Source organism: Dermacentor andersoni, chromosome 7 (genome assembly GCF_023375885.2).
Source record: "Dermacentor andersoni chromosome 7, qqDerAnde1_hic_scaffold, whole genome shotgun sequence".
Lineage (NCBI taxonomy): Eukaryota > Metazoa > Arthropoda > Arachnida > Ixodida > Ixodidae > Dermacentor > Dermacentor andersoni.
This window is the reverse complement of record NC_092820.1, coordinates 111,816,208-111,828,686: the sequence shown is the minus strand read 5'-3', so window position 1 is coordinate 111,828,686 and position 12,479 is coordinate 111,816,208. Positions and strand designations below refer to the sequence as shown.

At 45.5% G+C, this 12,479-nt stretch overlaps 1 protein-coding gene across 1 annotated transcript in view; it reads left to right on the top strand.

The window, feature by feature from the left end:
- LOC126534703 (phospholipid-transporting ATPase ABCA3-like) overlaps positions 1 to 12,479 on the top strand; it is a 133,960-nt gene that overhangs the window by 45,519 nt on the left and 75,962 nt on the right. The window contains exons 11-13 of the mRNA XM_072289498.1: positions 2,666 to 2,816; positions 6,381 to 6,574; positions 10,686 to 11,101. Of these exons, the coding sequence (XP_072145599.1) occupies positions 2,666 to 2,816; positions 6,381 to 6,574; positions 10,686 to 11,101 (761 nt within the window). The remainder of the gene's footprint in view (positions 1 to 2,665; positions 2,817 to 6,380; positions 6,575 to 10,685; positions 11,102 to 12,479) is intronic.

Genomic DNA, 12,479 nt, shown 5'->3' with positions numbered 1-12,479 from the left:
GACCAATCACTAAAGAGCGAGAATTGTGCGCCTGACGCATTTGCTGCTACTAGAGTTCATTGAGAACTACTTATGTTTACATAACCATGTGTGCAGGGGTAACAATTCCCGAATACGAATACAGAGCCACCAGTTCTAATTTGATCCCTAAAATCACGCTTTAAGTACATCTAAGGGCACTAAACATGACAGCTTCAAAAGGAGTAGCTCATAATCGGCTACAGAATTGCTTTCTTCTTAAGTGATTGGTCGTGGCGGCAGCTTGGCAACATTATTTGCAATTACCTGCCTGCTTTCTTGGCTACATTTTGCGATTTCTTGGCTACTCTTCACTTTTTTGGACGTGGCAATCGTGCCAGCGTGGGTGACGAGGATCACTGCTACCAGCAAGTCTCGATGTGGCGTTACCTTGGGTGTTGTAGCCGCCGACACTCGTGGTGCGATTTCCCCGTGACGAAGGGCCGCTCTTGTGGTCGGTGAAACAAAAGCGTGAGAACAAAACCGTAGTGATGCGCAAGACGGGCTGTGCGGTAATGATGGCCACGGTATGGTGCCTGAGTAGCGCTCGCTTTGTCTGTACGAGAACAAAGCGCTGCATGAGCGGAGGTCTATCTGCGGCGGCTGCTACGAATCGCGCCCACGCGTCAACCACGGGCTGTCCCTCGCGATGTCCCACTAGCGAGGTAGATGCGTCACACTTCGCTCTGGTTACAGTGTACCGCACGAGACAGAGGGTCCACGCCAGCTACGCTACAAACAGCGTTCTCTTCCTCATATAATCGATGTGCCCATGTAATCATATTACAGAAATGTGGAGGACGCTTAAAGGGACTCTAAAGCGAAGCAATAAATCAGTTTAGACTAATGAAGCATCGGTTGAGAACCCCGCAGGCAGTCATTAAAAAAAAAAGTAGTTTGGTTATTAGATGCGAAAATGAAGGTACAAGTATCAGTATTTGAATTTCGCGCCGAAACCCCAGAGCTGGTACGTCAGCGTGACGTCAGGTATTCCAAAGTACGTTTTCGCATTTGGGCAGCGTTGGCTGAATAAAGGTTCCCGAAACTTGCCATGTTTTCATATTTGGTTCCTTTAGAACCCATTGTAGTCAATCTGTACCGCTATACAATTAGTAGGCCCTCGAAGATGCCATCAAAATCCAAGACGTCACAGCCCCCAGGTGCGGGAACTTGAGTAGGCGACCCACCCGTATTTCGTTCTTGCGCTTTTTCTGGCTTACCAAACCTCTTATCGTTGTAAGAGTGGTGTTTTTGGTGTTGTAGAAAGGTAGTTCAGTGATGCAGAAGAAATCATTTTTCACATTAGTGTCCCTTTTAGCTTCGCCTTTAAGAGTGGAACGCGACAGCATTCATAGACCACTGAATGCTTCTCAGGCTTCCCGACCATTGCAGCTTATGTAACCGTAATGTTTACCGGGCAACGCTGGCGGAAAACGTTGTGCACGAGAGCGAGCCTTCTGGCAAAAACGCGGCCTCTTGCGTGGGCGGCGCGCTGAGACAAGCACCATCTGGATATTGTTGCAAGGAACAGGGCGCGCCGCGCTATGAATGGCCGAAACGCTGGAGCAGGCGTTTGTGTTGGAGTTTCCGCGTAACAGAATTGTGTTTTCTCGTGCATTTAAACTACAATTCCACACTATCATGTCTGTAGGATGTGTGTAATCGTTATTCACGAGATTTTGCTGACGCATTTCACTTTGAGAAATTAAATTAGTTCAGTAACGCCTCTGCTCTACACGGAGGGCCTGCGTGGTTTGGTATGCGTGCTTCGGCATCATGTTTGCTCACGCGGCGGTCAGCGCAGCACGTCGGACGCCACTGCCGAATTTTCTGCGGCAGGGGCCCGTTAGCAGTATGGCGTTAAATTATTGACCCGCGGTAATGAAAACACGTATACAGCTGCGTGCAAATTTCACATTAGGGAGCATGGTAACCATCGGTGATTTTTTATCTCCACTTATTTTGATTATCACCACCATAACGATAATAATAATCATCGTCATAATTATCATCATCATATCGGTCATTATCGTTATTATCATGATTCATCACGTGCCCACTGGCCCGACTTGCACATACACAGTGGTCCACACTCAGCGGCCCCCCGTGGCACCTAATATATGGCACTATCTCCGGGAGCGGCTCAAGAATGAGTCTAGATAAGATGTTGAAACAACATACCCGATACGAAAGAATGGCAGTAACTCACCAAGAAGGACATTGTCTTGAAAATACAAATGTGGTGTCGAGGTCCGGTTAATGATATGTCAGAATACTTATTGCGTGATCCTTCAGGTTAGGTCTGGCACAACCATCGCTGCTGCAGCGTTGCACATAAAAAAAGTTGCGGGCTGTTGAAGATAGATCTTTTTAGTGAAAGTGTCATGTAGTTTAAAGGCATCAAAAAAGGGGTGTCACTTTGAGTGTCTTGGCTTCGGAACTGTCAGTTGGCACAAATTTTAAAGGGCTGCCAGAAGTTAGAAACTTGTCTGTATTATTGCCTAATGATTTAATTGTTTTAGTGACATATTGTGTTACATTTATTGTCATTTTCTCGTAGCGGGTGGTAAGCACGTTGACTCAGATCTTGTATTATTTCTTATTGAACTGTACTCGGAATTCCTTTGTCGGTCTTACCATTTTGCAGGGGAACGGCAGCGCTCTCCGTGAGGGACGTGTACTCGTACGACCTGAAAGCGATGTACAATTTCAGCGTCAGCGCTGTAATCACGGCCGACGATGACTCCGCGCTAGTTTCTCACTACTACCGTCAGTTCATCGAGCAAAAGGGCGTCCCCGTAAGCGTTTTTATTGTGACCGAGTCTTCCTATCATTCTGCCGCGAACAGGAGCTGTACTTCTCTGTGATGGAAATATTTTACGCCATACACATGGTGCCACTTATGTCAACCACTCCGCACGGATTCTGCTGTGCCATTGCAATTAACGAAGAGTTTGTAGGTGCGCTTCCATGCGTTGGTTCCATGTGAGGCAACGCAATTTTCTAGTTGCTGCTGGAGAAGTTGCTGAACAATGGCCTTCAGTACTGGAATTCCTGGTGTTTAGTTATGTCCAAATAATCCTTGAAGCTGAAATTAAGCCCCTTTACCTCGTTCCCACCCCACGATTACCCAATTTACGCGGCTGAACGCGATAGGTTTTAAGTTTCCAACCACTCGTTGGCCTCGGTGACCTGGATCCGCTGAAGGAGAAGCGTTGAAATATATACGTAACGAGAAAAACTTTGCAATGACAGAAATGTAAAGGAACGTAACAGTCAGATGAAGTCAGTCAATCTTTTACTTAAACCTAAACTACTGCTTTCTAGTCTGGGCTAATAGCACTGTTTCCAATGATCAAAAATTATGTTTTTCAGAAAAAGAAATGCTCCGGATAATTGCTGATACTTGATATGATGACCCAACACTTTCCCTACGCCTAAAATATAAAATTGTTGGTGTGAATAAATATTTCGAATGCAGGTTTGCCTGTTTTTATAAAAGATAGCAAAAATGATCTCTTCCTTAATCGCATAGTAAAACTCACCCACATATTGCGCCATATGAAACTAGAAAACCACATACCTATACATTACCTCGATGTGGAAGAATGGTTTCATAACGTTGACGTGTATATTGCCTAAATTATTGAACATTGAATTGTAGGAAAATTTAATCTATATATGATTTTGTGTGATTCGAGACTCACTCGTGACTTAGTTCTTGCTAATCTTATATTCTAGAGCATTTGACTTGTCTTTTATTGTTATAATTTTACTCTCTTTCACCTTAATCCAAATATTTTTCGAACTATGTATTCAATTTGCGAGTATTCACTATATGTTATAATTGCATTTGATGTTCCGTAAATCACTATATAAAGATCTACGTAACACTTGTAAAAAATATGTCCGAGATATTTCATTGCCCTACACGTATTGTATTTTAACATTGCGCAACTTTTCCCTCTTTTTTTTTTTCCTGTCACAACTGCCAATGTCATTAAATGGGTTCGAGAGCATTGTCCAGCGGTCGTAGACTGCCTTTTCTCTCTCATCCCCAGTTTGTAAGGTGAAAAAAAAAGCTTTGGAAAAAAAAAGTAAACATGCGAACAAGGGCACGTACAGCCATGGGAACAACCACCTGAAACGAACAGGTAAATAGGTGGATAAATAACAGCCACGACATAGCGTATATATTTTTTTTCGTCCACCTCGCCTTTCGACATAAATGCTTATTAGGATGAATGCTCGCAGGACCTCCTTATGGAGTAAATCCATTAGTTGGTGCGGCGAACTGACTGTCCATAGCCAAAGCCTATGACTGTCTGTTGATTCTTTTCTACTGAAATGAAATAACATATTAACAGCTTGACGTATGCTGTGGGATTTGAGTCACCACTGGCACATGTGCACGCCTTGGAAGTACCGCACAAAGGAACGGAACATTTCTGACAGGGCCTCCTATCGAAATGCACGAGAAAGAAGAAATCGTTTTTCTCGCCAACCACTGCACCACATTTAGTGAGGTCTGTAGCGTTTAAAAATGTAATCTAAGGTGTAGTGACTACGGGCAGAGCATTTTTTATTTTAGACCGTCCACTGCTTCGAAATATTGCTGAACATTGCCGATTTTCTGAAAATAAAGATATTCAGTTTGCGCCTCTGTAATTCAGCAATGAAACATGATATGGCAGTTATGTAAATTGCATGTAATAGTACTCCTAACGCGGAGTAAATTTATGTATTTTGCCTGGCTTTTAAGTATGGTATGGGTCACAGCAAATAATGTGTCTTAGTGCGCTTTAGATGTTCTAACAGGCGAAGTATACAGAACTGCGACACCTGCTTTTGGTACAGAGTTTCGGATTTGTAAACTTCGGGCGCTATAACGTAAGACCATTCCAAACTTTTCTATTCCAATTTTGCAATCAGCCTTCTGCGATTGCTCAAAAACTTTTTGGACCACCCCCCTTTCACCTGTCTGTCACGCTACGTCACGAAAACCGCGGTAGCTCCCCATCTGATATAACGTGTGCACACGGATTATGCATGATCTGACCGAACAAAAGAAAAATAGTTATTTCTGATTCGACGCCTCTTCGCCATTAGCCCTCGGCCATTGGCCAAACCTTTTCGGGCTGCGCCCACTTCACATTCCTCTCACGCGACGTCACAAAACCGCAAAAGCTCACCGCGTCAAAGTGACGTGTACGCGATAGAGATGCATTAATATGCCGAACAAAACTGAATTTTCTTCTGAATAGCCGCAGGCTGCCCCATTCCGAAAGGAATAAAAGATGGCTGCCGCCAATCGCTCAGGCACTGGCTACTCGCACTTGTCGAAAAGCATGGGTTTATTTGCGTGCAATAAAACTGTCTACGTGGCCGTGTAACATTTTCGAGCACTTTCGGCCCGTTTACGACCTCGTTCTGCCAACTCTCCTTTGCTGAAGATCAATTTTAGCGTAATTCTTATGCTTCCTTTGCATGCCGCCGCGATTGTCGACGACCCACCGCAAGCTAAATAAGGGAAAGCAGACCAATCGCAGACGCCCGTACCACCCTCTTCATCCGGTTATAGATTTTCAGTGCAGTGGCTCGGCCCTATCGAATCCCTCTCCACTTGAGCATGCTCCTCGCCTCTTGTGAGCCAATTAGATAAGACAAGCCACTCAGTGTAGGCAATGTTATTCGTTCTTCAAGCAAACAAAAGTAACCTCCTATGAAGAAGGAGAGCGTTTGATTGTCCTGTTCAGAGAACCCGGCGGGTGACCGCCCGATGTTTGCGTCGGCGGTTACGCAAATTTGACGTCAGGAGATTGGAATAAAAACACATTGGAATAGTTTAACGTTATAGGGCCCTTCGTTCTACTTTTTCGGACTTACCAATGTTCAACAATGTTTATTCAAACATTCACTGCCTAAATTAAAAATTCACTTTCTACACTCACTGGATCCTAACTTTTTTCTTTGAAATGTAACAAATCTGACCGAATTTGGTGCAGTGGTTTGCCGAGGAAAACAATTTCTCCTTTTTCATGTATTCAGATAGTCACCGCCGAGCTGAAGCTTCCCCTTAAGGATAAGTGGTGAGCGTTGCGTGGTTTGCGAGCACGAGATTGCGGAGCTCAGCTATAGGCTCTCGAAATGAAACTTTGCTAACGTCACGACGTGTTGTGCCCTTTGTCTCCTCCTAACGCTGCATCTCTTGCGCGCTCCTCCAACTCTTGACCGTAAAGGTTCTTTGTTTAGTGGTCGGAAATGGTTGACCGAAAGTAAATATCAAAATACCTGTAGTTTTTTTTTTTTTTTTTTTTTCTGCACACTTTAACAAGTTCGTCCTCGCTGGGTGCACCTTTCAGATCACGCGGGTTCGTGACATCACAGACTTCCTCCTGGAAGTTGGTGCCGGCGACATGCAGGAGTACTTGAAATACGCGGCGGGCGCGAGTTTCTTCCTCATCGGCAAAAAGTCGGCCGTGCGCCAAGACCCAAACGAGGGCGTCGTCCAGCTGGGGGTCTCCAAGGGTTACGAAGGCAGGCTGGCGATCGCATGGTACGTTGTGGCGCCGTCTATTTCATGGTATAGTTGGTCGAGGTACACTACGCCAGAGCCTGCGGGGATGTCGCATTGACCTTTTGGAAACTACGCAAGGAACATACGGACAGTGCGACACACGATCGCGCGACGCAAGACAAACGCGACATTTTGTTATACATAAAGGAACTTGCCTGCTGTGCCTCGATATGTGTAGCGAATGTGGCGGCCAAGCGCCACTTTCGCTAAAGAAGTACCATATTTTTTTTTGGCATTCACCGCTTGTTGCGGAACGTTTTATATTTCGAAATCAACGAACATGGAGGGACATGCAATGACAGTGAAAAGATTAAGCTTATATAACTCGAAGAAATGAGGACACAGAAAGACGTGGTACGCACCGGCGCTGATGATGTTGACTATATATGTGGTTCTCTTGCTCGAAATAAACGTTGTTGTAAGTCGGCGCCTGTGTGTACCATGTCTTTCTGTGTTGTTGTCTTTTCGTGCGCCATAAGCCTAAGCATCTCATATCAACGCGCCCAGAACGCTGCGTTACAGAGCAGTGAAAAAATGTCGCAGTTTCGTCCGAAAGGCGATGCATTGATGGCGTCAACAAATAATTAGACACCTGCGCGAAATAAATTTAGAAATTTTATCAACTGCATAAACTGCTGTGACCATTTGATTACTAAATTAATACGCACGTTCTCACGGGCGCCCAGGCAAACGGGACATCTCACTCGATAACCGTGGGCAATCTCTGTCATAACGCTGGCGCCACCGAGGGCCGCAGCAGCAGCGAGTGAATTGCCGTTCGTGCCGCCTCTCGCTTCAATGCGAACTAAGCGCGAGCGAGAACAGCGTATGCGATGCCTTCACCTATTTCTGGCCCACCTAGCCTTCGACCCCACCGCAAGTGAACTCCAAGTTAGGACGCGCGGCCCCACTCAGCCGTCGCAGCCGCAGTGGAAGAGGTGCTGCGCCACTGGCCTGCCTCCTCCACTTCTCTCCGAGCGAGCGCTCGTCGCCCCGCGTTCGCCATTACGCGCTTGAAAAGACCGGAAGCGTACCGCCCCCTTCTTTCCTTGCGCGCGCGAGAAGACGCCGCCGCATGAAGACCTCTTGGCTCACTTTAGGCTCACTCGCGAAAGCTTTCCCTCGCACCTCCAGCACACGGCTTCCGGTCGTGATGTTATTGCACTTGGACTTTATGCAGAACATCACGGCGACACCGATGGCGACGACGACGGTGGAAATTCGCCTGGAATGTCCACCTAATTGCTGTCGCAATAAAAGGCGACGGTCTAGAAACACTTTATACACGGTAGTGTTGTTTTAGACTGCGCAAGAAATAAAAAAAAAAAAAAGAAATGAACAAATGAATGGGGTATGAATCACATGCTCCTGGCAGTTTATCACAGCCACTGATACGCACTCGGGTATAAAGCGCTCGCGTGAATATCGCGCAGCACGTCTTCGCACGACACAGCATGCGGTTAACACCTCGTCGACCGCGTCGTTGTTTTGTTCCCAAGCATAGAGTTTTCTACCATAATTACTAGAGGGAACTCCGCCGCTGCAATCGTTCAGCCACCACGGGAATGATGGGATTTACGTGGATTTGTCTGATGTTCGTGCTTGTGGATTCAGACATTCTTCTGGCTTTGTTTGTTGCGCTTTATATGGGCTCATAATCGTAAATTTCAGAGCGACCTATACTTTTCTTATGTCAGAAGATGCTGCGAACAAACACGATCGCCACTAATTACAAAGGTTCGTCTTGTCAAAGTGGCCAAATCGAAACGTGCCAAGCGTCTCCAGGTACTGGCTTGCCCACGAGGAATTCATAAGGGCATTTTATGTCCCTCGACGATGCATGCGCCCGTTAAGCAATGGTTTAAATATCGGGATTTTGTGCTAGAAGTAATGTCTTCGAATTATGCCGTAGGACAATTTTATTATTGTATGTTTAAGTATTTATTACGCTGTGCTTCCTCGAAACTGACGGCTTTACAACGTCACGAAGTAATTTCCATGCTGGCTGAACCGCCCCGATTGCATCTCCCGTAGACACTTCCGCCAGAATTCCCTCTAGTAATTATTGCGTGAAACTCTACGTTCGTAAGTAATACATATACTCTCGGATAAGAGACAACCGTCTGCAGCAAGGATGTTGTAAAAAAAAAAAAAGTTGTGAACATCGCATGCAGCGGGAGAGCCAATGTTATGCGAAGCATGCAGCAGGCATCTAGACTTCTAGCACCGTTCGGGGGCTGTGCAAGGCAATCCCAGGTAGACCAATGCCTTTCTTTATATCAAGCAATTGCGTGGGGATGACATCGCTACGTGGGCCACGACAGCAGAAGCGAGAAGAAGAACATGGCGACAGCATCAGTGTGACTGCTACGGCATTATTGACCGATTTTTCGTGTGCCGGCATATAAACGGTAGAACAAGTTTCATTACATCGTTGCGCTCTCCGCCCCGGTAGCTTTGAGAGCTGCACCAGTTGGAGTCCACTCACAGGTCGTGTGTTCTTACGCTGTCAGTAAAACTAAACTAACAAAATAGAAATAAAAGCTTGTTGTTCTGTTCAAGGTCATATTTTTCACTAATGATAGCTATGTAATAATCCTATAAAGTTAACCGAGATTTTCAAGCTTGAACTCACAACCTCGACACAAACATCATTCGAGCAGGATTTACAGTACGACCTTGGCCATTTAAACTCGCAAAACGGGGAAAGCACATCCTATGGTCTGTACTTTCAACTAACCTTTTTTTTTTTTTTTTGCAGTAGTAAGCTCTCGCCGGTACATGTTCCCTTTTAGGACATGAAGTGCATTCCACAAATTTTACTTTAATATCTCCATGCACTGCGGCTTACTTCTTTGGTAAACGGTGGTAGAAGCCGAATTTTATTCACATTTGGCTAATTTCCACACAGTTACATGCCGCTGAAGGAAACCCTCAATATTTTAAAGAGTACGCTTGCTTCCCAGCGGTCCTTACGCGGGCCATTTCTTGAAACAAATAATAGTAACGCATTTTGACCTACTATAGCCTACTGTCTTCCCGTGTGGCTTGAGTTCGCATACGATAGTCGCGAATATAGCGGGTCATATCAGAGGGAACTTTATGCCGCTCTCAGAGACCCGGTTAGTTCGTGTTGTCCCTTTCTTCAGGTCTCGTGTGTTCCTCGCTCTAACTTGCCAAAATCAGGAAGCGAAGCTTGAAGCCGTCAAATAAGCATTGTAAGATCAGTCACAGCAGTAAGCTCTGTGTCCTCTCTGGTTAAGCTGATGCCACCATTGTGGCCGCTGAGGCAAAGGTGACCTAGTGTTCTTCTCTCCGGGATACTTCACGGAAAGGCTAAAACACTATTATCACTGAAACCCCACGTCACTGACGCTTACGCCATAGTGCATTGTTGGCCCTCCTAAAGTTGCGACTTGTAGAACTTTAAAACGTGACTTACCAAAGCCCCCTACCTCTAGTCAAGGCCTTGCTGTTCATCAAAATTCTGCTATACGGCAACGCACCACTTGTGCTACGTCGCACTGGACATAGCTCTGTTTTTTCGTTTGCTGTGTAAAGTTTGTGGTTTACACTTAAGATAACTGTTTTTTTTACATGTTGTCTGTTAGCACTTATCCCTTTTACAGTTTCATGAACCGCAGCTGCCGCCCTTTATGGCACTTATTCAGTAACGCTTTTATTCCGTTGATCTTTTTGTGATGCAGATGAGGCCGCGATGCATTAACTTTGTTTCTTCAAAAAGAAATTTCTGTTCAAACAGAAACATAATTATTTCTGTTTCTTGGAAGATTTTCGAATAGAATTGAGAAAGCATTCAAATTTTTAACTATTTTATGAAAGACATATTTGCCTTAAATAATTTTCCGAGCGTCATCAATTGGAACTACGAGAACAATGGGACAAATCTAGCTACGATACAACAACCCATGCGAGGTAGTCGACAGAGGAAAGCATATTTAATAGAAGTTGACGGTTGAGCAGTTATTTCGAGGCTGAAACAAAGTCCGCATCGATAACAGAGCCTCACTGCTTCGTGTGAGGCTATTTACGCGATTGTGTCTCAGAAGCACTGATAACGTGGCCGCAGGTACAGCGGCGAACTCTACCACAGCTCCGTCATCGCCTTGAACCTGGTTCACACGTCGCTGCTGCGCTGGACGGTGGGCGACGACACGGCGACAATCAAGCTCCGGGTGCGGCCCCAGAGGAACCTGGAGGAGTCTGTCGAGTACGACAAGAACTCGCCCGAGGTGATCCAGCGGCAGCTGGAGCGCTTCACGTTCGGAGCCATGTCCCTGGCCATGATGACCTCCGCGAGCGGCCTCTTCCCCGTTGTGGACCGCACAAGCGGCTGCCGCCAGCTGCAGCTACTCACGGGCCTCTCCATCCGCATCTACTGGCTGGGCAACTTTATCTTCGACTACGTTGTCTACGCATTGTCCGGCTGCACCTTCTGCGCTACCATGTTCCTCTTCTTCGGCGCGTTCTTCATCGAGATGATTCGTGAGTAACTGTGGCCATAGCGCTTCAGTGACGTTAGTCAGATAGTGGGATAGAAACGTTTTAGAAAACGAGGTTCTTTAGTGGAAACCTTGATCTGGTAACTCATAAGTAAGGTGTACGTGTAAATCGATAGCGGCAATACTAGAAGTGCGATACATGAGCGAACAGCCATATGAAAAGCACAAATGGTCGACCTGTATGTGAGTGGCAAGTAATATATGCAGGGAGCTTCTTAGCGGCAGCAAACATGTAAAATTGCCCGTGGCAGCTAGCACAATTGCAACCCTTGATATAAATTACTCGATCAGATGGCCACACGTCTACGAGAAATGAAAAGGCTTAATTGAATAATTAACATAAATATTCTAATTACGTTGTAATTAATTATTTTATGGCACGTGCCTTAATCTGCCAATTCTACATAGTGATTTCGCAAGGCGTATCCACTTGGAAATAATTCTCAAGAATGCACTAGCACCGAGATTTCAAAACACTGTCCGACGATATGCATTGGTGCTCTAGTTAGTTTTGTGCTCCACTGAATAAAATAGCGTTTTCTCGAAGAACCAACTGGAATGCCAACGCATTTGGTCGAACACATTCAAAATGAATGCTTCGAAACTGGTTCATCCCTAAGAATTCATTTCAAGTGAATGCTCCTTGCGAAGGTTCCGCCTCTCACAGTCTGTCAGTCGGTCATTTAGACTGATTTAACTATGTGTCTGTGCCTGTCTCTGCCTCTCCGTCTGACAGTGAGACAGATTTGCCACTGTCTGTCTGTCTGCCTGTTGGCGGGTAGAAGGTCTCGAAGGGTGAACGAAGTACCCAAAGACTAATAAGCACAACAATAAGTTGAGAACACGCGCGAACACTTACCAGTGATGACGTCATACTGAAATGCAAGGGCTAAATTTTTGGCACGACAATTCAAGGACAGCCTTAAAACTCGGACTTATTTCGCGAGCAAACAACAATTCTCTGCTCAATAAACAGAACAGAAGTCTTCAAATAATCATTATTATTGTGTTTAATTCTTGGGGTGCTTCACGGAATTTCCAGGGACTATCTATCTATCTTGGTTTCTATTGGTAGTGCATCGACCGGCCGTGCTGAGGGAATAGGGTTCGAAAGCAACCGTTGGACCAACATGGGTCACTGAGTATGTAGCAATATGTACATATGTGCCGCTCTTCAAGGAACCTCTTTCATGTCGACGTGATGTACTATAGATAGGAGACTAGGTTGGCAGCGTTGTTCAATGAAACCTTTTTAACGCTGACGAGGAGCACGGGGTATCTGCCGCTCGGTCTGTGCTGGTCTTCAATGAAATTCTTTGATGTAAACTTGAGTGACTAGGTACGAGCCACTGAGACTGTGC